The sequence below is a fragment of the Taeniopygia guttata genome, chromosome 21 (genome assembly GCF_048771995.1).
Source record: "Taeniopygia guttata chromosome 21, bTaeGut7.mat, whole genome shotgun sequence".
In the NCBI taxonomy this organism is placed as follows: domain Eukaryota; kingdom Metazoa; phylum Chordata; class Aves; order Passeriformes; family Estrildidae; genus Taeniopygia; species Taeniopygia guttata.
The window spans coordinates 4,521,476-4,544,415 of record NC_133046.1 but is presented as its reverse complement, the minus strand read 5'-3'; the positions used below and the strand labels follow the sequence as shown (position 1 = coordinate 4,544,415).

The following is a 22,940-nucleotide window of genomic DNA, read 5'->3' as shown; positions in this document are numbered from 1 at the left end:
TCCTGTTCAGCAACATCTCCTGTAGACTTCTTCTTTACAATAAACCCTCCTTAAGCTTCATTTTTTTGCAAAGCAGTATTACAAACAAGCTTTGCTAATCCAGCTCTGACATTATTCCAAGCTGTACTGAAGATCAGAAACACAAAGTGAACAAAGTTTATTCTTCTGTATTAAAGTTCTGTTTTAAAGCTGAGAGCAGTATCTTAAAAGTTGAACTACTTTAACCTTCTTGTTTACTTTCCTCTCAGCTTGGAAGCCCAATAAGTAGAACAAACATAATTCATCCACAAGTCTACGTGAGTATATATTTTCATTTTTTTGAGAGCTCCTTCAGTAAGAGTAGGGAAACTCTACAAGTGAACTGGCTTTCCCATCCTTCTAGAACCTTTTCAATAGAATGGAAAGAAAATCTAAGCAAACAAAAATGCACTTTCAAATCAGAACAAATATTTATGATTTACCATTCCTCACCAGTATAAATGTTTAAAAAATGGGTCCAGAATTGCAGTATATGAATTCTAGCATGTAAACACATACTAAATGTTGTTTTCAGGATCTTAGTGGCAATGACTTTGTGTAATGTAGAAGGTAAAACACCACAGCAGAAGGGGAGCTATGAGTGAACGAAGTATGAATATGTTAAGAAAGCTCCAGCTTATTTTTCAGTTTTGACAGATAGGAATGATGAGTGACTGGTAATTATATGAGGCTTAGACTTCAAACTCCATGGATTTATTAAATATTGTAATAGTGAGATGATGTATAAAGTTCTTCTCTTAGGATCTATATTGCTCTTCTTTGAACTTGGATTATTTTGAGAAAGATAATAGAGTTAGTGGTATGTGGAATTGCTTTTTCATAATTACTGTGCTTTGAGGAAGAAGTACAGGATTATAAACCACCATTATGAATCTATTTATGCACCTTATGAGTAGCACATAGTTGGATTCAGTTGGCAAGTTTTTCTCCAGCAGTTAGTGCTTCATAATGGAGGTGTCCCTCTTCTAGGTATATTCATTACCTGAGCTTTTTAATGCTTTTAAATATCTTCCAGTTTTCTTCATTGCCTCCAGTTCGTGTGGTGTTTGAAGTCACCATGGAGGGGAGCGCCCGGAAGGTGATCACAGTGCGCTCAGCCTTGATGCTGAAGAACAAGCTGGAAGTTCCCATGGAGCTGCGCCTGGACAGTCCTTCTGCCCCTGACAGTGAGTGCTGCACACTGCTGTGACACACTTTCCTAGAGCATTCCCTAGATACAGCTTTCTCCCCAAGTAGATTCACCACTGTCTCTAGTGCTTCACACCAGAACAGACCTTGCTGGACAGGATATGGCTCATGTTAAGAACAGAGACTAGAGAGTCAGCATGATTTTCAGTTGTTCAGCTAAACAGGGAAAGCTGAGACTGTAAAGACTTAATCTTATTTCTGTATGTAGCAAAGTTGTCTCTTTAGCAGCAATCTAGAGGGTTTTGGTGTTACCATGCAAAGTTTTAGTGTAGAAATCTAATGATACAGTGATAATCTACCCAAAATGATGGTGCAGGCAGAGGGAAGACAAGCACAATCAGTATGATTGATAAGCAAGCTTCATTTATTCAAAAATCCTGTCAGTTTATATAAGGTTTGCTACAAGCAAAGTCAGCAACAGCTCTCATTGGTCAATGTACAAAGGTCTTTGTTCTGTTTAGCCTGTGTGCATTTACAACTATAGCCAGGTTTATTAAGCCAAGTTTCTCATCTCTGGTCACGTTGTCATGATACATCCCATTTCTCTGGGCACATCTTGTCATACAGCCTATTCTTGTACAAGCATATCTCCAAGGATATGCTCATCCTTATTATCTCATTCCAACCTTGTACTATTTCCCAGGGCTAGACACAGAGCCTGTTTCCCAAGCTCTGTTCCCAGGCCAAACACAGCCTGATCCTGATTCTAGGGTCTTAGACAGAGGTATCAATGAATAACTGTTCCATTGATCCATGACCCCTCTCCTGTAACCATTCTCCAACACCAAAAGGTTTGAAGAATGAAGTTTTTTGAAACAAGCATTTTCACTAAAGAATTTGAGTACCAGCAAGTTTTTAGGCTGTTTCAGATTTAGACACTGAAATTAGTCTGCTGCCAAATTGTTAATAGAGCTGAAAATAACAGATTGGTTTTTGAAACATCCATAAAGCAGGAAGTGATTTACATTAAAATTAAACGTATTGCATTAAAAATTTGAGACTTACTACTTCAAAATTTTATGGTTTTCAGTAAAGGAGCCTCTTTTGATATGTGTGTTTTTTTTCTCTGGTTGCAGAGCCTGTAGTCCTTCCAGCAGTTATGCCAGGAGATTCCTTTGCTATTCCATTGCATCTCACATCCTGGCGTTTGCAAGCCAGGCCCAAAGGAATGGGAGTCTTCTTCTGTAAGGTTCCTATTCACTGGACTAATGTCCAGAAGGCAGCAGAGGTGTGCAGCAGCAAGAGGGAGTGTCACTCCATGGAGACCGAAAACAGCCGATTTTTCAGGTAATTAAAGCCTAGTTCTTCTTCTGTAAGCTCTGATAAATGAAATCCTGTGAAAGTAAATAACAGGAAAGAAAATGCTTAGAGGTGAAAGCTGCTGCAGTTTAGTGGGATGTTTAATTTGGTCTGTTGAATGGTGAGAAAGCAGTGAAGTGTAGCTGCTCTGTCTCTGCAGGGCTCCTTGAAGCTCCTCTGACAGTCTCTGTTAAACCTCTGACAATACAAAGCACACTATGAATATTTATTGTGAAAAAAAAAAAAAAGAAAATTCAGAAAATAGAATGTGAGCTTGCATTAAAATGACTGCTCAGTCTCACTTAGGATAATGAGTGGTTTTCCAAAAGAGTGTTCACAATTATTCATTCTTTGTCCTCAATGTCCCCTGCTCGGTTTTGGGGCCAAAAATGTCTCTGCATGGTGAGGACTTAATGGAATTTTATCGTTTGCCGATTCGATTGGTTTAGGGCTGCTCTGAATTTAGGAAATACTAGGATAGAGATTATGGAAATTGTGTCAGGAAATTACCTTTGCACACTATATAGTTATTGCTGTGTGTCAGTTTCAGTTAATTTCCTAATATGAGGTTTTTTAATGTATCACAGGGAGCAAAATAAACAAATTATTTAAAATGAAGGTTTACCAACTCAAATTTTCACCTTAACTAATGATCAACTGAAAGGTCAAGTGGTTAGAGCAAGGATATATCTACTGGGATTCAGCATTTATGTTTAAGAACATGATTATGATTTACTTTAATGGTTAAAAATCTCTTTTTAGTATTAGTTAAGAACATGCTTTTGCAAGTTTATGGAAGTTGATTTTAAGGGTGGTAATCTCTAATAGCCATTTTCTGTTATGTCTCTAATAGACCAATTTTTGGGGAACTAACTTTAGTCTTTGATTTAAATCAGAAAACTCATGTTGTCTTAATGTCAGACATAAATACTAAATACCTTATAATAATGCACAAAGTGATTTTGTGGAGAGCAACTCTAAATGCTGTTTCTTCTTTTTAATCCTGAAGTTAGAGCATCTCTGAGGACTTAGTGCAATACAGAAAGACAGGGTTTAATTGTTCTGTCATATTCATTGACTCCTCACTTGTGTCGGCATTCCCAGGTTTTGTGTGGCTATAAAGAAAGAAAATTACCCAGATTACATGCCTTCCAGCATATTCTCTGACAGTGCCAAGCAGATTTTCAGGCAGCCTGGGCATACCATTTATCTCCTGCCAACGGTGGTCATCTGCAACCTGCTGCCCTGTGAGCTGGAGTTCTACGTGAAGGGTTTGCCCATCGGTGGGACGCTGAAGCCTGGCAAAGAGGCCGCCTTGCACACGGCTGACACAGCCCAGAACATCGAGCTTGGTAAGGCTCCTGCTCAGGGACCATCTGCTGCTCCTCTCTGTGCCACCAGCAAACTTCTTCTGCAAGTGGCATAGAATTGAAAAACAGAAAAATAGAAAGCATTTAAATGATGATTTCATTGGGTTGCAGAGATTCTTATTTTTAATGAAGTGAACACATTGGGAAAAAAACAACCCAGTATTGCCATCATTCCTCCTTTTTTGTCAGCTGTGCTTAGAATGTTCCTTGTTCAGTTCTTGTTTTCCTCAGAGTGGAAACTGGAGAGAAGAGTGGTAAAGATAGGAATAAATCAAATAAGCTCCTAATATTTTGGGTGGTTTTGCTCTTTTCCTTTTGACAGAAGTAATTGGTGTGGAGTTACTCAACACAGTCTAGACCTGTAATGCCTAAAGCAATAATTAGCCCTAAGCAGGGTCCTTTACAGAACTTGTTTTGCTGTTTGTGACTTGAATTGAGGCATTTCTGCATGAGGTCAGAGTTTACTATACTGGGCAGATACAAAATTTGATCAGGGTCAGCTCTATGTAATATTTAGGGAGATCAAGTTATGTGAAACGCCAGCTTAAGTGCTTATCAAAAACTGATGTTTGTGTGGATGATATTTGATTTTGCTCTGCTTTCTTTTGTTTCAAAGGGGTATTGCTAGAAAACTTCCCAATCTGCAAAGAGCTGTTGATTCCTCCAGGGACACAGAACTACATGGTGCGGATGCGATTGTACGACGTCAACAAACGCCTGCTGAATCTGACCATACGCATTGTGTGTCGTGCTGAAGGCTCTCTAAAAATACTAATTTCAGCTCCATATTGGTTAATCAACAAAACAGGCAAGTTCTGTTGTAATCATAAAGTGGGAAATAAGGATTTCCTGTAGTATTTTGATTTGCTTTCTAGCCAAATAAAGCTTTTAAATGCTACTTAAGAGGAATAAAGGTTATAAGAGTGTATATTTTTAGTAGTGCCAGCAGCTACTGTTTGATGCATGTTACAGCATATAACTTAGACATTGGGTTACTATATTACAGATTTTCAAACATAAGCTGTTATACCTCTCAAAAAATCAATATAGATTAGATCACTGTTAAAACTTGTGGTTTTCAAAGACTGAAATGCCTTTAGAAGGCAAGGGTCTGAATTGTAGTGGGTCTGTGTGAACTTCCACTGGCACTTTCAGGTCTGCACAGACCAGTCTTGTGACCTGCAGCTGTGAACAGCCATATTAAGAAGAGCTTGAGGGAGAATGCATGCACAGTAATGGCTAAAATACTACAACAAAAAGATCTTGAGTTCCTTAATTTGAAATTTTTGCAGTTCTCATTTTAATTTGTACAAAGGTGATGGGTAGTTTAATACTCTTTCTTTCTATGTTCACTTAAAGGATTGCCACTTATCTTCAGACAAGATAATGCAAAAACAGATGCAGCTGGTCAGTTTGAGGAGCATGAACTTGCTAGAAGCCTCAGCCCACTGCTGTTCTGTTATGCTGATAAAGAACAGCCAAACTTGTAAGTAAGAAGGGCAATTAGGAGGAAATTTACAAAGATGAAAGTATTAAGATGACCTGTGAAATGATTAAGTTTTTTGATATTGTGTTGAGTATACTGAATTCTTAGACATTTCCTACTGAAAGCTCCTAGGTTGGCCAATTCTGTTGTGTCTCAATTTATTCCAAATTTTTTTTTTTTTAATTTCAAAGATAAAAGACACACAAATCCTATCGTGATTAATCAATCTGGAAATAGCCATGCTTTTTACAGGACATGGCCACTGACTCCTTACCAATGTGTTGAAAGGGCTTATGGCAGAAATGTAGAATAAGTCACTCAGTAAGAAATTTATCATGGCTTCAAATGCTTCTACGTCCAGACACAGATGTTCTTTTTCTGTCTGGGCATGTGTTTGATCATCCTGTTGCTACCTGATCCTTCATTTAAATGACTAAACCTTTGTGTTTTCTTCTTACCCTTAGTTGTACAATGCGGGTTGGAAAAGGAATCCATCCTGAGGGTATGCCTGGCTGGTGCCAGGGTTTCTCCCTGGATGGTGGTAGTGGTGTCAGAGCCCTGAAGGTGATCCAGCATGGAAACAGGCCAGGACTCATCTATAACATTGGTAGGTGGTGATGGGAACACTGGAAAACCCTGTGGAGCTCTTGGTGAGATACAATATCAGTTACACAAGAAACAGAACAGTTGCAGCAGGGAGATGTAACTTCTTAAAGGCTTTTGAGGGTCCAGAGAAAACCATTAAACAAAAGATAGTGTTCTAAGTAATTTCATATCTTTGTTTTGAGCTTTATCAGCTTCAAAATTAGCCTTCACTTATTTTTAATTTTACATTTCATCATTGAGTGTTAATAACTACATTGTTATTATCCCCCTAGTTCCAAGTATGTTCTAAATCCCATGACATTACTCTGATTATTTTGAGTGCCTGTGTACTGTAACTGTCCAGCCATGTGATGCTTCTCTGGGTTTTGCTTGGTGGTGCCTGCACAGGCTGATGTGCAGGAGTGCAGCTTCTGGATTCCTTGTGTTCCTGGTGTACATAAAGTACAAGCAAGTTTTAGTTATGAATTAAATGAAAGTCTGGATGTTAGTCCACAGTCATTGTCAAGGAATTTTTCGTATGTTTAAAAGTGAAGTAATTACTTGCATTGATAAACTTGTGACTGGGGATTTTTTCGGGTTTTTATCTTCAGTTATCTTCAGTATCTAAGTTGTACTTGAGAAATAGAGGGTAACAGATGGTATAAGGTTACATTTACTGTTTAAAATAATGTTCCAGTGTGAGGCAGTTGTTTGGCACAAAGGCTTCATCTCAGGAACCCAAGAAAGAACCTTGGTTCTCTGAAATATACTGTGGGAGCTGTCTTTTACTTTTATAAATAATAGCTATATTTTCACTTTGTTTTTATTACTAGGTATTGATGTTAAAAAAGGCAGAGGCCGTTACATTGACACCTGCATGGTCACCTTTGCTCCCCGGTATCTGTTAGACAATAAATCAAGCTACAAACTGGCCTTTGTTCAGCGGGAATTTGCCAGAGGTCAGGTAAGAAACTTCCTGGTTGTGACTTTTTAGTACAATAGTGTCCTGGTTGAGGGGAAATTTGGGTGAGACCCTCTGAAGGGGTTCCTCTAGAAAGCAGATTCAATTAGCTCCTCCCTCAACCGGTTTTTGAAAATATTTCCTTGGAGAAAAAATGGTTTTAGGCAAAGCATTCACCAGCACAAAAAATTAACAATACTGAACAATAAAACCTCTTGCTGCTGTAGCTTGACTCACTCAGTCTCTTATCAGTCCCTCTGGCACTGGAAATGCCATGGCCCAGACCCGGCCTGGTGAGAGCTGCTGGTGCTCTTCTGGCTGTTCAGTCCAGAGCAGGTTTAAACAGGTCCAAAGAAAAAGAAAAAGCACAGTCCAGGGAACTTCTCTGCCTCAGCTAGCTAAAACTAACTAAAAGGAAAGGAGAGCTCTGTCCTGCTGTCTGTCCATCTGCAGACAACACAGTCTAGGAGGAGGAGTGTGGAGGAGTGCAGTTACTGATAACAAACTCTGCTCTTCTTCTTCCACTCCCACTTTGTTCTCAGAGCCAGTCTTTAAGGGTGCAAAACTTATTTCTGGGATAAGCAGACAAATGGGGATATGAGCATCATAAAGTCACCCCAGGACTGTACTTAGTCACAGCATCTGCTCATCAAGAAGAGCAAGACATTGTTCTTGAAAGTATTGTTGGCTGCTTAGGAGGATCTTTCTCATTCTTCCAATAGCAGCATGCACCTGACAGAAGAATGGCTGTGTTTATATTTTAGAGGTGTATAGGTTAATAGTGTTTTTTTCAGTGCTGGGATTATTTACCAATTATTTACTGATTTCTGTTCCTAGGGAACATCCAATCCTGATGGCTACATCTCCACCCTGCCTGGTTCCAGTGTTGTGTTCCACTGGCCACGGAATGATTATGATCAGCTGTTGTGTGTGAGGCTGATGGATGTCCCAAACTGCATTTGGTCTGGGGGCTTTGAGGTCAACAAGAACAATTCGTTCCACATTAATATGAGGTAGCTGTGACCTATAAATCTTCTGCAGCTGCTGTGTTTTGATAGAAGCAGCTGTTTAACACTGCAGATAATGCAGATCAGCAGTTTGCATGTCTTGTACTGTGATCTTCTTCAGGGACACCCTGGGAAAATGTTACTTCTTAAGAGTAGAAATTACCCTTCAAGGAGCCACGTATCGCATTGCGTTCAGCGACACCGACCAGTTACCACCTCCTTTCCGCATTGACAACTTCTCCAAGGTAAAAGAACCTAGCCCCATATTTTTCCTTTTTTTAGTAAAAAAAGTAATTATTCTGTATTTGTTAGAAGTGGAAGATGACTAACTTGTGTAATGAAATAAAATAAAAGTCTGTGTATTTGTCTGAAGTTCTAGTTAAAATTGGTAGTACACAGCTATGTAATCTTTTTCAAATAATGGTGGTAGCAGTGTGGCTTTCATGAGTGCTTTAAAAGTCTTACAAGGAAGAGAAGTATTACTGATGAGAAGGATGGTATTTAATCTGTTCTAGTCTTGTAATTTAGATTAGCAGGGTTTGAGGTGCTCCATGGGCCTGCAGACATTTTGAACCACAGATGACAGATAAAAGTAAAGGTGATGTTTATCATCCCTTTTATGACTCTCTTTACTTTAGACCTGAATGGAAGAATATGCATATGGAAATGATTGTGTGGGGGAAATAAAGAAGTGATCTGAACATGTTTCAGTCATCAGCTCCTGGTAAATGAGCAAATGATAGCAAAAAGCCTGTCTGATGAACAACTCCTGTATGAACAAACTCCTCTTTCCTGACTGTTACAGGTCCCAGTTGTGTTTAAGCAGCACGGGGTGGTGGAGCCCAGGCTGTCCACTGATGTGAAGCCCATGACCTCTCTGGATTACGCATGGGATGAGCCAATCCTGCCTCCCTTCATCACGCTGACAGTGAAAGGCGCAGGCTCCTCAGAAGTTGTCTGCTGCATGAATGACTTCCAAGACAGCAAGCAACTTTACTATGAAAACTTCATCTATATTGCTGCTACATATACTTTCTCAGGGTAATTCTTGATATCTTTGATGGAAATACTTCTAACATTTAAATTAAACTTTAATTAATTAATATCAAATTATTCTCTTTATGGTTACCATTCAAAAGTTTTTCACACGGAGTTAAACTTTTGCCTACCTTGTAGCTAGCAGAAGAAATGCCAACTTCAGAAGCTGTCTGGCTGTTAGTAATTTGTGTATTTTACCTCATTTGCTTTAGAGGCACAGCTTGACAGTTTATTCTGTCACACAGTGAGAAGTATTTACGTTTGGCATCTGCTGTAACCCCACTATGTGATCTCGGAAGAGCTGGGATGTTTGGGGTCCCCCTCTGGGGACTTAATGTCTTTTGGTGTATAAAGGACACTTTACCACAAGTCACACCTATTTACAACATGCCTGTGAGGTTTAGGCTTGCACTAGTTTATATGCTATTGAAAACAGCTCTGGGAGATTCATACAGGGCTTTGTTATTTTCTTCAAAATGAGGTAGGAAACTGTCTATTAATTAATCTGTTTTGCCTGTGAAGTTCCTAGTTCTAGTGAGATATCAATGCCCCTTTTAAGAACGTACTAAAGTTACCAGCTTGCCCTGGTAATTCCTAACAAGAGGGGAAAAACCCCCAATATAAATCTTACTGTGATGGGCTGTACTGGAAGTGTAAACTTCCAGTTGAATTTTGATGCAGATCTAATTCATGCTATAGAAGAAGCTGCTACTCTGAACAAACATGATGCTATTTGCTTGGTTCCAGGTTACAGGAGCCAAGTGTAAGACCAGTTACTTCAAATAAGGATGCTGCAAATGCAGAGCTTGTCCTCGATGTTTCTTCAAAGACTCAACGAGTTTTGCTGAAAAAGAAGGTACCAGGATACATTTGACTTCTCTTAAATAATAATGTTGCTATGTGCTGAAGTAAAATCAAATGCTGAGAGTAGGACAACATTAAAAAAATAGTTCTAACTTTTAAAGGGTAGAGAAAGATTCCAGACTGATAAGTTATTTTGAGTTGTGGTGGTGCTTCTGTATAAGACTCTTATAGGGGTAAAGGTAGCAGAAAAGAGAGCTGGAATAAAGTGGCAAGGAAGGCTGTAAATGCCTCCTAGACAACAGAATATGGTAGTTGTGTGTTGGATATTCTCATGAAGTTACAAGGTAGGACATGCTTCCTTTTCAGGAGCATTGTAAGCCAAGTCATTTATTTCTGGAGCTCTTAAAAATAGAAACTGTGTTTAAATATTGCTGAGATTATCAAACAGCTTTTAAATGCAGCTCTTCATCTATCATTCAATATCAGGGTTCATTCAGAAACCTTTATCCAATCTAGTTCCTAATTCTAATTCAGGGATCTGAAGTTAAATATATACAAGTCATTCCAGGTATTACTCAAATTTAAAGCATCTGATAGCAAAACAGAACAAAAATGTTTACTCTGTACTGTATTTAAATGTTGAATTTTTCTGTAACAGGAGCCAGGAAAGCGATCCCAGCTCTGGAGGATGACAGACTCAGGAATGCTTTGCCATGAAGGTTCTTCAGTTCCTCATAACCCCCACAAAGCTTCTCCTCGCTCCGAGGACTCCAGTATGATTTTAGATATCGCAGGCCTAGCAGCTGTCACAAATAACAGGTATTGAAACCTCAGGAAACTGATAGGGGTTTCTAACAATGTCTTTGAAAACATACTCAATCTGATAGTCTCTGAATGTGGAAAGACATTGTTCTGAAGGGATGTGAAAGAGCTGGATTTTGTCTAGTTGTATTAGAAAATCTCACGATCACCTGTGTGACTTGGAAATACTTGTAAAAGCATGGCTGATGCCTTTTCAGCAGGTGACTGTTGACAGAGCACTTCACAAGAGAGATTAGGAATACGAGCTGGGGCAAAATAAACGTTCAGCATTAACACAAGTGCAGAGTAAAAGTTCTGAGGAGCATCCTCTGAGCGCTGGGGCTTCCCCTGCAGGTACGAGCCCCTGATGCTGAGAAGGCCGGATCGGCGGCGCAGCACGACCCAGACGTGGAGCTTTCAGGATGGGAAGCTGACCTGTGGTATCCATGGCCTTGTTGTCCAAGTCAGTACTGATTCTATGTTGAACCTGTTTTGTTAGTTGCTGACATAGATGACAGAGTCATTTGGGCTTAGTATTGAAGTGAGTGAAAAGCTTTGAGACAAATTCAGAATACGAAGCAGAACAAACTTGTGCAAGTACCTTGTGTTTTAAGTCTATATTTGAATGTTCTTATTAATTTAAAATAATTAAAAATCCTGCACTATTAATTAGAAATTAGTAAAGTATTTTAGTTAGTACCATGATAATGCATTGATAATTTTACTACAGTGTAGTAAGTTACTACTTGAAGCAACCAAAAAAGCTCTGTATTGCTGTCTTTAGACAGCAATAAGTAAGGATTGACTCAGTAAGGATTTATATTCTCATGTACAGGTCCAGAGTTCATCTTTTAAAAAGCTTCCTGTCATTTGGGAAGACTTTTCAGGAAAGACTTTCCAGTGCCCCTTGATGATGTGATAGCTTCAGTTTTAAATGTGCAGTTGGAATACTTAATTTAAGTGGGAATACTTAATTCCCACTTAATTATCGGTTACCCGCCTAATTATCAATTACTTAATTATCGATCTTGGCTGCTCCTTTTATCTGCCAACTAATTAAACATGAGTTAGTAGAAACTTTAGTAATATCAAGTAAAATGCTGCTGGACTGCTCTTCTTTTAGTTCTGAAGAATAAGGAGAGGAAAGTGAAATACTGTTTTAAATTAATAAATGTAAATAGTTATCTGAAGTGTTTACCTATTGCTTAATTACTTAATTTTCTTTCCTTTTTTTTTTTCTTTCTCCAGGCAAAGGGAGGAATACAGGGTCTTCATGATGGAGCTGAAGTTGTTCTAGGTCCTGATAACTCACTTGAACTTTTGGGGCCAGTTCCACCTGAACAGCAGTTCACAAACCAAAAGATGAGGCCTGGCTCAGGAGTACTGGCTGTGAGAGTCATCCCAGATGGGCCAACCAGAGTTCTGCAGGTGACAGTCCTTCATTACCTGGAATCTAGTTGCATTCTTTGCTTATACTGGAAATACTCTTATTCTGTATTACATCATTAAATCCTTATGAAAAGCTGCCTTTGTAATGACATGAAGGGGATGGGAATATCATAAACCACAAGTAGGTAGTACTAAAGTTGTCTTGTCCTTAATTTTTTAAAAAGATAATTTGCTAAGGTAGGACAAATAGCTGTTATTTATATATATGGAAGGGATCATTGTAGTAATTTGTTTTCAGATAACTGATTGTAGCCAACGTAGAAATGATCGTTCATTCAGTGAAGGAGAACAACTTCCAGCTACGGAACAAGATCTGCGCAAATTCAAAAATCCAGATACAGAGCGGGAATTTGAAGTAAGATATGACAACTAGTACTTGTCTTTTTTATTTTAAGTTTCCTTTCTAGATTTCAGGAGGGGGATGATGGTCAGTAACCTCTCCTAATGAAGATCTTGTGTTATGAACTTTAGATTTTCCTGCTGCAGCTTCTCGTTCTTAAAATTTGGGTTAATATGTCTTAATCCTCTTGAGTCTCAGACTAGTTGTGAAAGAGCTGCTCTGTCTCTCTGGAGATGGTCCTAAAAAAGCAATTTCTTTGCAGAAATGTGTATTTGATATCATGGGTTTTTTCAGTGCTGGTTTGATAGTGGTGGGGTTTTTCCCCCTTCTTTTCTCAGGTGCTTGTGAAACTGGAAGGTGGAATAGGATTGTCTTTGGTCAACAAAGTCCCTGAAGAGCTTGTTTTTGCAAGCCTCACCAACATTAATGTCCACTACACTCAGCTCTCGACTGGTCAGGTGTTGGAGCTCAGTGTGCATGATATACAGGTATTTGCTGTTTTGAAATAAATTCATTTATTCATGGGTTGTCTTTAGTTTTTTTTTGAGTCATAATAGGTTTGAAAAATGTTTAGAGCAATGACTGAGATTTTAATTCCTAAGTATCATTGGAGTTTCAGTTCCATTTTCTGTCCATTGTGTAGGTGGACAACCAACTTATTGGGACCACACAGCCTTTTATGCTCTTTCTGACACCCAGTATGAGTGAGAATGGGCCCCTGGACCCTGCACCTGCTGTGCAAGTCAATGCCATGAAATTTCCCAGTAAAAATGCACTGACTGATATATACAAGGTAAACCACAATGTTTTGTTTGTATAACATAGGTATTACTTTGCTTAAATGACCTTTCCTGTTCTTAATTTTTACTTGTAATGTGAATTCAGTGGTTTGTGAAATTCACTTTGTTGAATCAGTTCTGAAGCTTAAAGGACACAGTGTCCACCTTCTCACGTTCTCACGTTTAAAGCTATAGTGCAGTGATGAACAGGGTAATAAGTATGTTTAAAAATGTGGCAAATCTGTCCAGACCCCTGTCTGTCCACATCTGTGACCTTACTTTTCAAGGCAGTTGTTCTCTCCTGAGAACTGTAGCACAGTGAACCAGAATATCTATGTTTTGCTCTTCAGGAGCTGAATACAAGGTTATAAATTCTCTGTGATAAGCTGCTCTCTTGCTTCATAAACCTGATTCAGTGCACTGCAGTCATTTGGGAATGTTGGTTATAAATTGTTGTAAATGTATCCACCAACTGTGCTATGTATTGTGATGGCAAAACTGAGTTGGTTGTCAAGACTTACTTTCTCACTTGGAATCTTCACGCGTGTATTTTGACTCTGTTCTGAAAAGCAGCTGATTTTGGTGTTGGAAATGCAGCTAAGATTTTGAAGTGTTAGGATTAGGTAATTAAGCACAACGCCTTCCAGAAAATTGAAATTACTATCACTGATTGTAGATAACTTGAAGTGAAGAAGACATTTTGAAGGTGGGAGTCTTGCTACAAATCCATGAAAGTGAAAATATTCCATTGAAATAGAGCAAGCTGTCCTTTTTAATAGTTCACATGGATTATATATCTGGTGTTAATGCTGTAAACTGAGACTTGTTTATCTCTGTAGCATCTGATGATCACTGCCCGGAAGTTCACAGTTCAAATTGAGGAGAAACTACTTCTGAAGCTATTGAGTTTCTTTGGCTACGGCCAGTCGGAATCAGGTGTGGTATAAAATTGCACAGCCCAGTTGTACAATGTACAGAAAAGAAATGTAAAGAATGATCTTTGTGTATGGAGTAAGTAGAAAACACCACCACGCTCTTGGCTGTGTGGAACTTCCCACTCTTGAACAGAGCTGGAAATGCCTCAGTGGCCCCTGTGAAGCTCTTCATGGGTGTTGTGCCTGTTGCAGAGCTCAGGTGATGGCCCAAGTGCAGCCTGTCTCTGGAAGGAGTTCACTATTCATTTTCAGTTCCTGTATCTGGATTCATCTGAGCTGGGATAAAAGAAATTGTGTTACTCATTTAGCAAGCCACTTTGTTTAGTGATTTGTTTAGTTTGTTTATTTAACCCAGGGCTAGAAGTGGGATCTGTGTTAATTTGTTCCTTGGGCAGTTCCTCTTGCTTCACTGCAAGAAAATTTTGTCTGACCTTTGTTGTGGCATCCATACCTCTGGTTTTAATTGTAATGTAAGTTTTCTTTCATTCACTGAGGCAAGACAGATCTTTTCAATCTTCTGATCTCATAGGTGCTATACTAATCCTCCTATTTTAGTGTTTATCTGTGCTTTGGAAACTTTCTGAAATGTTTGTTTTGGAGTGGCAGTTGAAAAAGTCACTTCTATTATGCAGTAGCCTGTGTACTGTTACATAATAACTGTCACAGGAAAAGAACTATTTTTGGCATGATTCCAAATGGGGCCAAGCCTACAAATGATGCTCCAGAGTTCTGTTTTGCTAATCCACAGTATCCTCTGAATTGTCTCTGGAAAAATAACAGTGTTGCATTTCACGGAGGACGTTCAAACTTAAATCTCTAGTGACGAGGCAGAAGTATGAATTTTGAGTTTTGCTCTTAGCATTTTAACTAATCTCCCCTTTGTTCTGGTTTACCCTGTTCCTTTTGCTCTTTTTTTTTTTTTTTCCCTTATTTACTGTACATTATGTGTAGTTTATTTGTTGATGTCATCCTAGAGTCAGACAAAAATAATTTTCTCATTTTTAGTTAGCATGTTTTATTGTTCATAAGTCAGAGTTTATAAGAGTTGGTCATCTTTCATCTTTGCCCTGCTTCCTCACACCACCCAGGTGCTCTTAAAAATAACATGAGCATCTTAATCTCAACCAAATTTGAGTCACTCTCCATGAAAATTGATTTATTGGATGTCTTCCATGTAGGTATGTTGGCCATTGTGAAGTGAATATTTGAAAGCTTGCTTGGTACATTATATTTCTAGTTAAATGTGTAAGGAATTACAGAGAGTGTAGAGAGAGGAAAGACTGTAAGAGCACGACTGCACAGTAGGAACGTTGCATAATCATGCGTTATTTCCTTGTTTCTGTGTGCTGATAAAGAGAAATTAGAAGTGGGATTAAAAGCTCAAATAACAGGTTTTAGAGATACAGAGAGATCTGACAAAAATTCTTGAGCCTCAGAGGTCAACTCCGTGTCAGAAGGCATGAGTAATTTTGCTGGCTCCACCAGCAGTCACACATACTTTTTATTTGTGCAGAGGATTGTTAACTCTTAACAGAGTGTGCATTCCTAACCCCATATTTATTTATCTTTAATTGGTTCTGATTCCTGTGTTTTGTCTGGATGCAGAAGTTGAAAAGTATGATGAAAACCTCCATGAGAAGGTTGTTGAACAAGGCGGAGCACAAAAACGATATTACTTTGAAAATCTGAAAATCAGTGTGCCTCAAATCAAGTTGAGTGTCTTCACTTCCAACAAGCTCCCTTTGGATCTCAAGGTACACCAATGCATTCCCAGAGTGGGCTTCCAGTAAAGAAGTGGAAAAGGGAATAAATGCTTTAACTTAACACTCTCAGTTTCCATTTATCCTTGCATTATCCAAGTTAAAAATAATAGAAGTTTGAGCAACTTCTGACATTTAACATGCATAATTTCCACTCTCTTCTGTAATAGTCTTTTACTTGTAACTTCAGTTGAAACACAGCCAACTGGACCTAATGACTCACTGCTTTACAAAGGACCTTAGTTACAATAAGGGAAGTGTAAAGAGCTTAAAGGGAATTACTGTCTTAAAATAAGAAGTTATTCAACTTCTTTATACAAATACAGGACAACTCTTAAGTGTTTTCATCCAAAAAATGTTGCTTCATTGGAATTAAAGAATTTGCATGAGGAGTGTGCAATATAGTTGAAAATTAAAGTGAACAAAGATTGAGTATGAACTTAAAATAGGTGGGAAGTCTGGTCTTTTTCATATAGTCATAAATCTGGCACAGTTGGGAAGTGAAGCAGAGATTCCAGATTATGGTCAGAACATAATCTCATGCAGTGTTCCCAAATCGTGTGTTAGGACCTTCCTGGACACAATCAAGTGGCAGCAATCAGTTGCCACTTCAGAAATGATTAATTTAACATTTCAGTCAGAAATACTTCACTTCTCTCTGAGTTAATACAACTGCTTCCAAGGTGGGAGAGTTGAAACAAAACCAACCAACCAAACCATAAGAAACCCTCTCCACTGTGGAGGGAGTGAGCAGCTGCCTTTCCAAAAAACCAAAACTGAGACACCAACTGGGCTTTTTTGTCCTTGATATTAAGGGCATCATGATGAGCAAGCTTCTAAAGAAGTTTGGTGTTGTGTAATGAACTCTGAACTCCATGATTCTTCCATGGAGTCTTACCAAGATGATCCAGAAGATCACCAGTCCTACGTTTTTGTATTCTTTTTGCTGAATCTTTGTGCCAAGGACAGTTCAACAGCTAGCTGGGGTATTCCTTGGCTGTGATATTCCTAGCTATAATATTCCTTAGCTGTGATATTCCTTACTGCTAAATAATAGCAGCTGTGTCCTGAATATGTAGTTGCACTTCAGCTTCAGCATGAATACCCTTGTAATTCCATTAGCTGAAATGCAGACTGAGGAAGCAGAACTAGAGGTGAATGCCTTTAAGAACCCAGCACTGTGCACTGTTCTGTTTGGATTTCCTGCCACCCTTGGTATAGGATTGCACATGGATCCATCTTGGCAGCGTTCCCAAGAGAAAACTTGGCATATACATTTTCCCCCATAATGTTAACAGTCCCTGCATATTCTGTATATTGACTTTCACAGAAAGAGTTCAATTCAGTTCTGTAGCCCAGGAGAGTTCAGGGTAGGAGGGAGAGAGTAATCACAGTAGAGCCTTTGTGGAAGTTTTTCTAACTACCTCTAATGTTTCTGGCTTGGACATGGCTGGCTGGTAATTTGGTGTAGACAGATTATTTTTATTAGGTACCAGTATTAACAAAGTTGTCTTATATAATATCTGATAGTTAAACAGGAAATTACTTCCTACCCAAGTGAATAATGAGGACTTCTCTGGTTGGTCATCCATTTACTGAAAAAATAAATAGCTCTTTTCTTACTTGCAAACCTAACTCAGACCTGTAACTTGCCTTAATTGCCTGCAGATGGCACAAAAACTCGTGTTCCTTATACCAGGCAGCTTTGGTGATTAATATGTAAAGATAAAACATCACCATGAAGCTTCTTGGCCTTCTGCAGTGTGTCTGATGTTGGTGAGTGTGCAGATGCCATTATCAAGACCTGAAAAAGAAAGGCCCTCTTTCTGTCTTAAAATTTTTTTCCAGATTATTTTATTTACATGTGTCTCAATTTAGATGTATAGCTTGTCCCCCTTAACTGTGGATTTTTATGTATAAATTGTACAAAGTACAGATAGCCTATGAGCTAATTACAATCTTAGTTTTCTTCCTTGAAAAATAATGGGAAATGCTAGTTTAAAGAATTTCTTTAGACCACATAATGTTAAGAAATGAGCCTCAGGCTTACAGGAAATTATGTATGTTATTGCAGCTCATCCTGACACTTAATCCCTTCACAGAAGTTCAGCAGGGTGGAAAATAGCAAGTTTTGTCAAGGAAATCCATTTAGGGTTGAAGTTTAATTGAACATTAGAACAATATGGAAGTTGTATATAGAATCTTACACACATTTTGTTTCGAAATATTCCTATCAAGTGTGGGAAACAGATTGCATTGGGGACTTAGTGACTCTTGAGTTATTGCAGAAATGTAGTGCTAAGAAGCTATCAGTGCTTAGAATTAAAAGGTTTGTGGGTGACTGCTCTCTATATCAGTGTCCACACTGCAGTGGTAGAGAACTCCAGCACCTTCAGAGAATTTTGGTTTGTTACCCATTCAAAGGATACTGTGAATGAGAAGCAGAGAGAAGAATTACAATGGCAATATCTTTTATTTTCTCAGGCATTGAAAAGCACCCTGGGGTTCCCTCTGATCCGATTTGAAGATGCTGTGATTAATCTGGATCCTTTCACTCGGGTCCATCCATATGAAACTCAGGAGTTCATCATTAATGACATTCTGAAGCACTTCCAGGAGGTCAGTGTGATTGAGATTATGTTGTGGCAAAGGTTGAACTTCTCTTGGTTGAGGAGCTCTCCACTGAGAATTTAGGAACTCTTTCCTGACTATTAAGTGTTAATGCTGTATTGCTTCTTTGGTATATGGAGAAGTAGTATCCCAGAAGAAATCTAAGAATACACTGCATTTTAAGATGAAACTGGTGTTAATTTTACTGATATTTGTGTGTTGATTTCTCTTGTAAAACTACCTGGGTTGGCATAAGCTTCTGTTATGGGTGGGATAGGTTTTTTTTCCCTCAACCTTGCTGGTGTAAATGTGATCCATAAGAAATACTTCATTCTTCCTCTTGGTTTTACAGGAGCTGCTGAGTCAGGCAGCAAGTATTCTAGGTTCTGTGGATTTCCTTGGCAACCCTATGGGTCTGCTGAATGATGTTTCAGAAGGCGTTACTGGACTTATCAAGTACGGCAATGTGGGTGGTCTCATCAGAAATGTCACTCATGGAGTATCAAACTCTGCTGCAAAGGTAAAAATTGTGACAGTAAATTTGCTGTGACAACAAGCAAAAAACAGGCAAAAAGTCAAATAGAACTATTGACCATGCTTTAAATTGCTTTATCTTTGTTTTGTAAAAATGGCGTTTGAAGTGTAGATTTTGTTTTTCTTAAATGCTTTCTGTGTACATCCCAAGGATGCTAGAAGCAGGAATCAGTGAACCACTCAAAGCCCTGTTATTGCTGTACAGATACTTGCAAGTTAAATCAACAGCTAAGCAAAGTGAGAAAGAATTTGCTCCTATGTGCAAATTAACAAAGCTGTGTTAAATTATATATATAATTTAGATAGAGAGAAAGACCACTAGAGAAACGTGGAGTATTTAAGGGATTATTTAGTATAACAGGAGTTGTTGGCTGTTATTTTTGAGAAGTGATTAAGGTGATGTGAATAGCAATTATTATGCTGACAACTGAGGTTTGGGAGGTTTTGTGCCACATAACAACAAACTAAAGAATTTCCAGATTACTTTGTATTTATCTGTAGTTTAATTCCAAAGTCTCTGCATGGTGAACATTCTTTTGTCCTTTCTGATAACAGCTGAGAGAATTCAATTATATCAGTGAAAATAACTATATTTAGTGCCCAAGAGGGGGATGATCTGAGGCAGGAGTCAGAAACAGGAAGAATTTTGGATCATGGTTGATGCTGTACTTGATACTTAGCAAACATATGTTCTGGAAATGTTTTGTTATATACATGGTGGGTTGGCATGAGTCCTTCATGGGTACAATTGCAGTAATGCTTTTTTGACACAAGGACATGTTGGGAAGTTTGGTTTTGTGAAAATTCTTTACTTTCTATTTTTATCATTTTCCTAACAGGTAACTTTGTGCGTATTGTCATGCTTCACGTTTTAACAATCTTTCCCACTTTTTTGTATACAAGGAAATCTGCTTTTTCCCTTCCTTAGTGAAAAATGGTAATTCAGAAGGTGTGAAAGGAAGAGTCTGTATCCTTACAGAGAGATCAGGACTAGCATTATCAAACCTAGTCCATCACCAAGTGCAGAGCTGGATCTGGCCCGGAGAGCTGAGCCATGAGGAAAGATGACATGCACACTCTCTGTCATAATTATCTTGTTTTCAGCATTAGCCTATTTTGCACAATTTCAAGAAACTCAAACAAAATACTATGTTGATATTCCTGCCTTAATCTCCTAGTAGGTGGTGCTGTAATTCCCAGCACTGCAAATACAAGCAGTGTGGTAGAAGACTTGCTGAGCTTCTGGAAGGCAGCTGTATCTGTCTGCAAATGAGTACTTCTGTCCATGCTTTGTCCTCATGGCTGCAGTCTCTGGTGACCCATCCACTCCACCCAATCGAGTATGTTTCTTTAGAGTTTCCTTTCTATAAAGTGGTGTTTCCTCATTGCAGTCACATCTGCAGCAACAGTCTCATAAATCTTCCTTTAAAAGGCACGAGCCTTCCTCTGTTTCCCACAAGGGCAAGGTCATTCTTTGAACTTTGGAGTCATTTGTAACCAAGGGGTTTGTGAAGGAAGATTTTCAAAGGCTGAAGGGCAGTTGGATGCTGAACTCCTTTCAAAATTTAACAGGAGCTGAGTGCCTGCTTCCCATTTATACCTTTGAAAATCACCCCATGTACTATTTATTCATCTTCCCAGGTATTTTTTTCTTTCTCCTTGATATATCAGAAATGTCCCTGTAATGCAAGTCTCACACAGTTCCCTTTTCAAAACTTTTTATATAGTTTATGTATTTGTCCTTTTGAAACAAGGAGAGAAATCCATAATTTAAGAAGGCTTAGTAGTACATTATGGAGCTCCTTAATGAATCCTCTTTCCAAAGGTTGAATCTTAATTCTGCTGCACAGAAGACAATGGTAAAAAAGGCTCAAATAGTTGCATTGAATTCCTGTTGCACTGTTGCACCGTTTTCAGGCATTTAAATCTAACTAAGCCAGGAATGTCCATAGGATAAAAACATTGGCGTTTCAAGTTCAGTTTGAGATATACCATGTTCATGGTACAACACACAAATGTGCCTTTTACTTTCTGTTCTACCTTCTTTGTGCCTTATGTGTGTGTCTAGGATATGTAAAATATTGGTAAAGAAAATTATGTGGAGAGAAAAAGCAACTTGAGTTAGTCAAGAGAAAAAACCTTACACAATAGGTCATTTTCATCTTTCTGTTGGAGCTCCAGGAAGGTATTTTTAAGTATATTTTCACTGCATAAATTTTCACTTGATTCAGCTGTGCCACAGAGGGCTCTTGTCTTTGCAGCTAATTCTGTGGATCTGGTAACTAAAGCAGCCAAAACTAGAGGAGCCTGTGTCCTGCACAGGCACTGAGAGCTGGGAAAAATCTCCACTTTGGTCGTTTGACTACCTGACTAATGAAGTGTCTAAAATAAAAATCTATCCTAGATTTTAAGATGAGTTAGCTATTAAGGTGTGAGTAGATAGTTAAACAAAGAGTAATACTGTTATCATGGATTTTAACGTAACACTGCTCAACTGAATCGAGAAGTAAGCTATTGGAGTTGTATCTGGTTTTGTCACTTTATAGCTTTTCTATTTTATAGTTGTGCTGATTATCCCTGTAATGGCTTTTCCATGCATTTCAGAGCATGCAGTGGGTAATGCCTTCTTTCAAGTGGAGAGCTGCAGTGTATTTAAATTGGCACAAAACCTTAGGTTAAATAAAGTTCACTACAGACAGTTTTGTAGTTTTTATCCCTTGGAGATTCCAAGTTCTGTATTTTAAAAAGTTCTTTGATCCTAAATATAGACACCAGAGGGAATTACATTCCCTCTGAATGGAGCCTTCTATAGTTGCCATATGCGTAGAAATGTCTCACATTCTTGGCATCCACACTTTTTTTATTTCCCCCATCAGGCATGATAGAACTAAATCCTAAATTTCCCCTGTTTCAGCTGTGTTTCGATTAGAAATGAATATTGAACACTGAATTAGCAGCAGAACAAAACTGTTCTGTAGCTTGTGTTCTCCAAATGGAAAAGTAAGTGTGGTTGTATCTATTACTGGAAAATAGGTGTTATGCTGACATAGTGAAGTTCCTGGTGGTAAAGGATTGAAAAGATTCACAACTTGTCAATACTGTATTTAATGTGCCTGATTTCTTTCTACCTCTACCATAAATTCTCTTCTCTTTTAGGAATTATGAGCACATAGTAGTGTAGCTGTTAAGAGATCATAGGATACAGGATGGAAATAATTGGTGTGTACCTCCCTTCCTCTTGAGAAAAAGAACTTAATGAACTTCACGAAAGAGCTTAATTTTCATACTGAACTTTGAAGTTTCCATTTTAATTAGGCTTCTTAAGGAAAAGTAAGCCATCAGTCACAGCTGCATTTCCCCGTTGGGTTTTTGCAAAGCACGCAGGGTTCTGGGAGCCAGGCTTCCTTCCAGAGACAGGCAGCTGAGGTGCCAAAACTTCCCCAGAGCAGAGTTGCAGCAAATTTGAAGATGTGGGTGAAGGAGGGCAAATAATTCCATATCCCAATTATCTGTTGAGTGTCTTGTTTGCTTTTATGGCTGATGAACCTCTCTGCCCTGGACTTTCATTCCATCTATTTTTTTCAACTGATGGCAGAGGTGCTTAGGTGCTTAACAGAGACAGGAAAAGAGGTGAGGTGTTAGAACCAAGTAAGAAAACTTTAAGACTATTAAGGATGCTCCAGGTCAGTGTTTGGTCTGGAGGCATTTGTGGAACAGGAGCATGAAAGCCACACAAAGGGAAATGGAAGTTTTAACCCTCCTTGTAAGATAAATCAAAGCAGACTCTCCAGTGGTTGGCAGTGACAGGAAGATAAAGATAACTGAATGGAAAATAAAGAGGAAGTAATAAAGGGATCATTTAAAAACAAATCTTGAACAAATGTTTGACTTGCATGAATGTTAACTTTAACAAAGTTGGCAGGAAATACAACGAGAAGTGGCTGTAGCAGAGCAC

General features: G+C 38.6%; 1 protein-coding gene across 7 annotated transcripts in view; it reads left to right on the top strand.

Moving 5' to 3' along the window:
- The window catches only part of VPS13D (vacuolar protein sorting 13 homolog D), a 95,842-nt gene that overhangs the window by 41,160 nt on the left and 31,742 nt on the right, over window positions 1-22,940 (top strand). For 6 of the 7 annotated variants that reach the window (XM_041720310.2, XM_072917478.1, XM_072917476.1 and 3 more), the window contains 22 exons: window positions 249-296; window positions 1,055-1,205; window positions 2,304-2,514; window positions 3,631-3,878; window positions 4,513-4,704; window positions 5,256-5,382; window positions 5,847-5,989; window positions 6,801-6,931; window positions 7,766-7,941; window positions 8,057-8,180; window positions 8,741-8,976; window positions 9,721-9,829; window positions 10,436-10,596; window positions 10,933-11,041; window positions 11,827-12,006; window positions 12,266-12,382; window positions 12,706-12,855; window positions 13,011-13,160; window positions 13,986-14,082; window positions 15,687-15,835; window positions 18,326-18,460; window positions 18,804-18,971. In XM_041720310.2, coding sequence (XP_041576244.2) covers window positions 249-296; window positions 1,055-1,205; window positions 2,304-2,514; window positions 3,631-3,878; window positions 4,513-4,704; window positions 5,256-5,382; window positions 5,847-5,989; window positions 6,801-6,931; window positions 7,766-7,941; window positions 8,057-8,180; window positions 8,741-8,976; window positions 9,721-9,829; window positions 10,436-10,596; window positions 10,933-11,041; window positions 11,827-12,006; window positions 12,266-12,382; window positions 12,706-12,855; window positions 13,011-13,160; window positions 13,986-14,082; window positions 15,687-15,835; window positions 18,326-18,460; window positions 18,804-18,971 — 3,312 coding nt within the window. The remainder of the gene's footprint in view (window positions 1-248; window positions 297-1,054; window positions 1,206-2,303; window positions 2,515-3,630; window positions 3,879-4,512; window positions 4,705-5,255; window positions 5,383-5,846; window positions 5,990-6,800; window positions 6,932-7,765; window positions 7,942-8,056; window positions 8,181-8,740; window positions 8,977-9,720; window positions 9,830-10,435; window positions 10,597-10,932; window positions 11,042-11,826; window positions 12,007-12,265; window positions 12,383-12,705; window positions 12,856-13,010; window positions 13,161-13,985; window positions 14,083-15,686; window positions 15,836-18,325; window positions 18,461-18,803; window positions 18,972-22,940) is intronic. The other variant, XM_072917480.1, reaches the window with a different exon arrangement.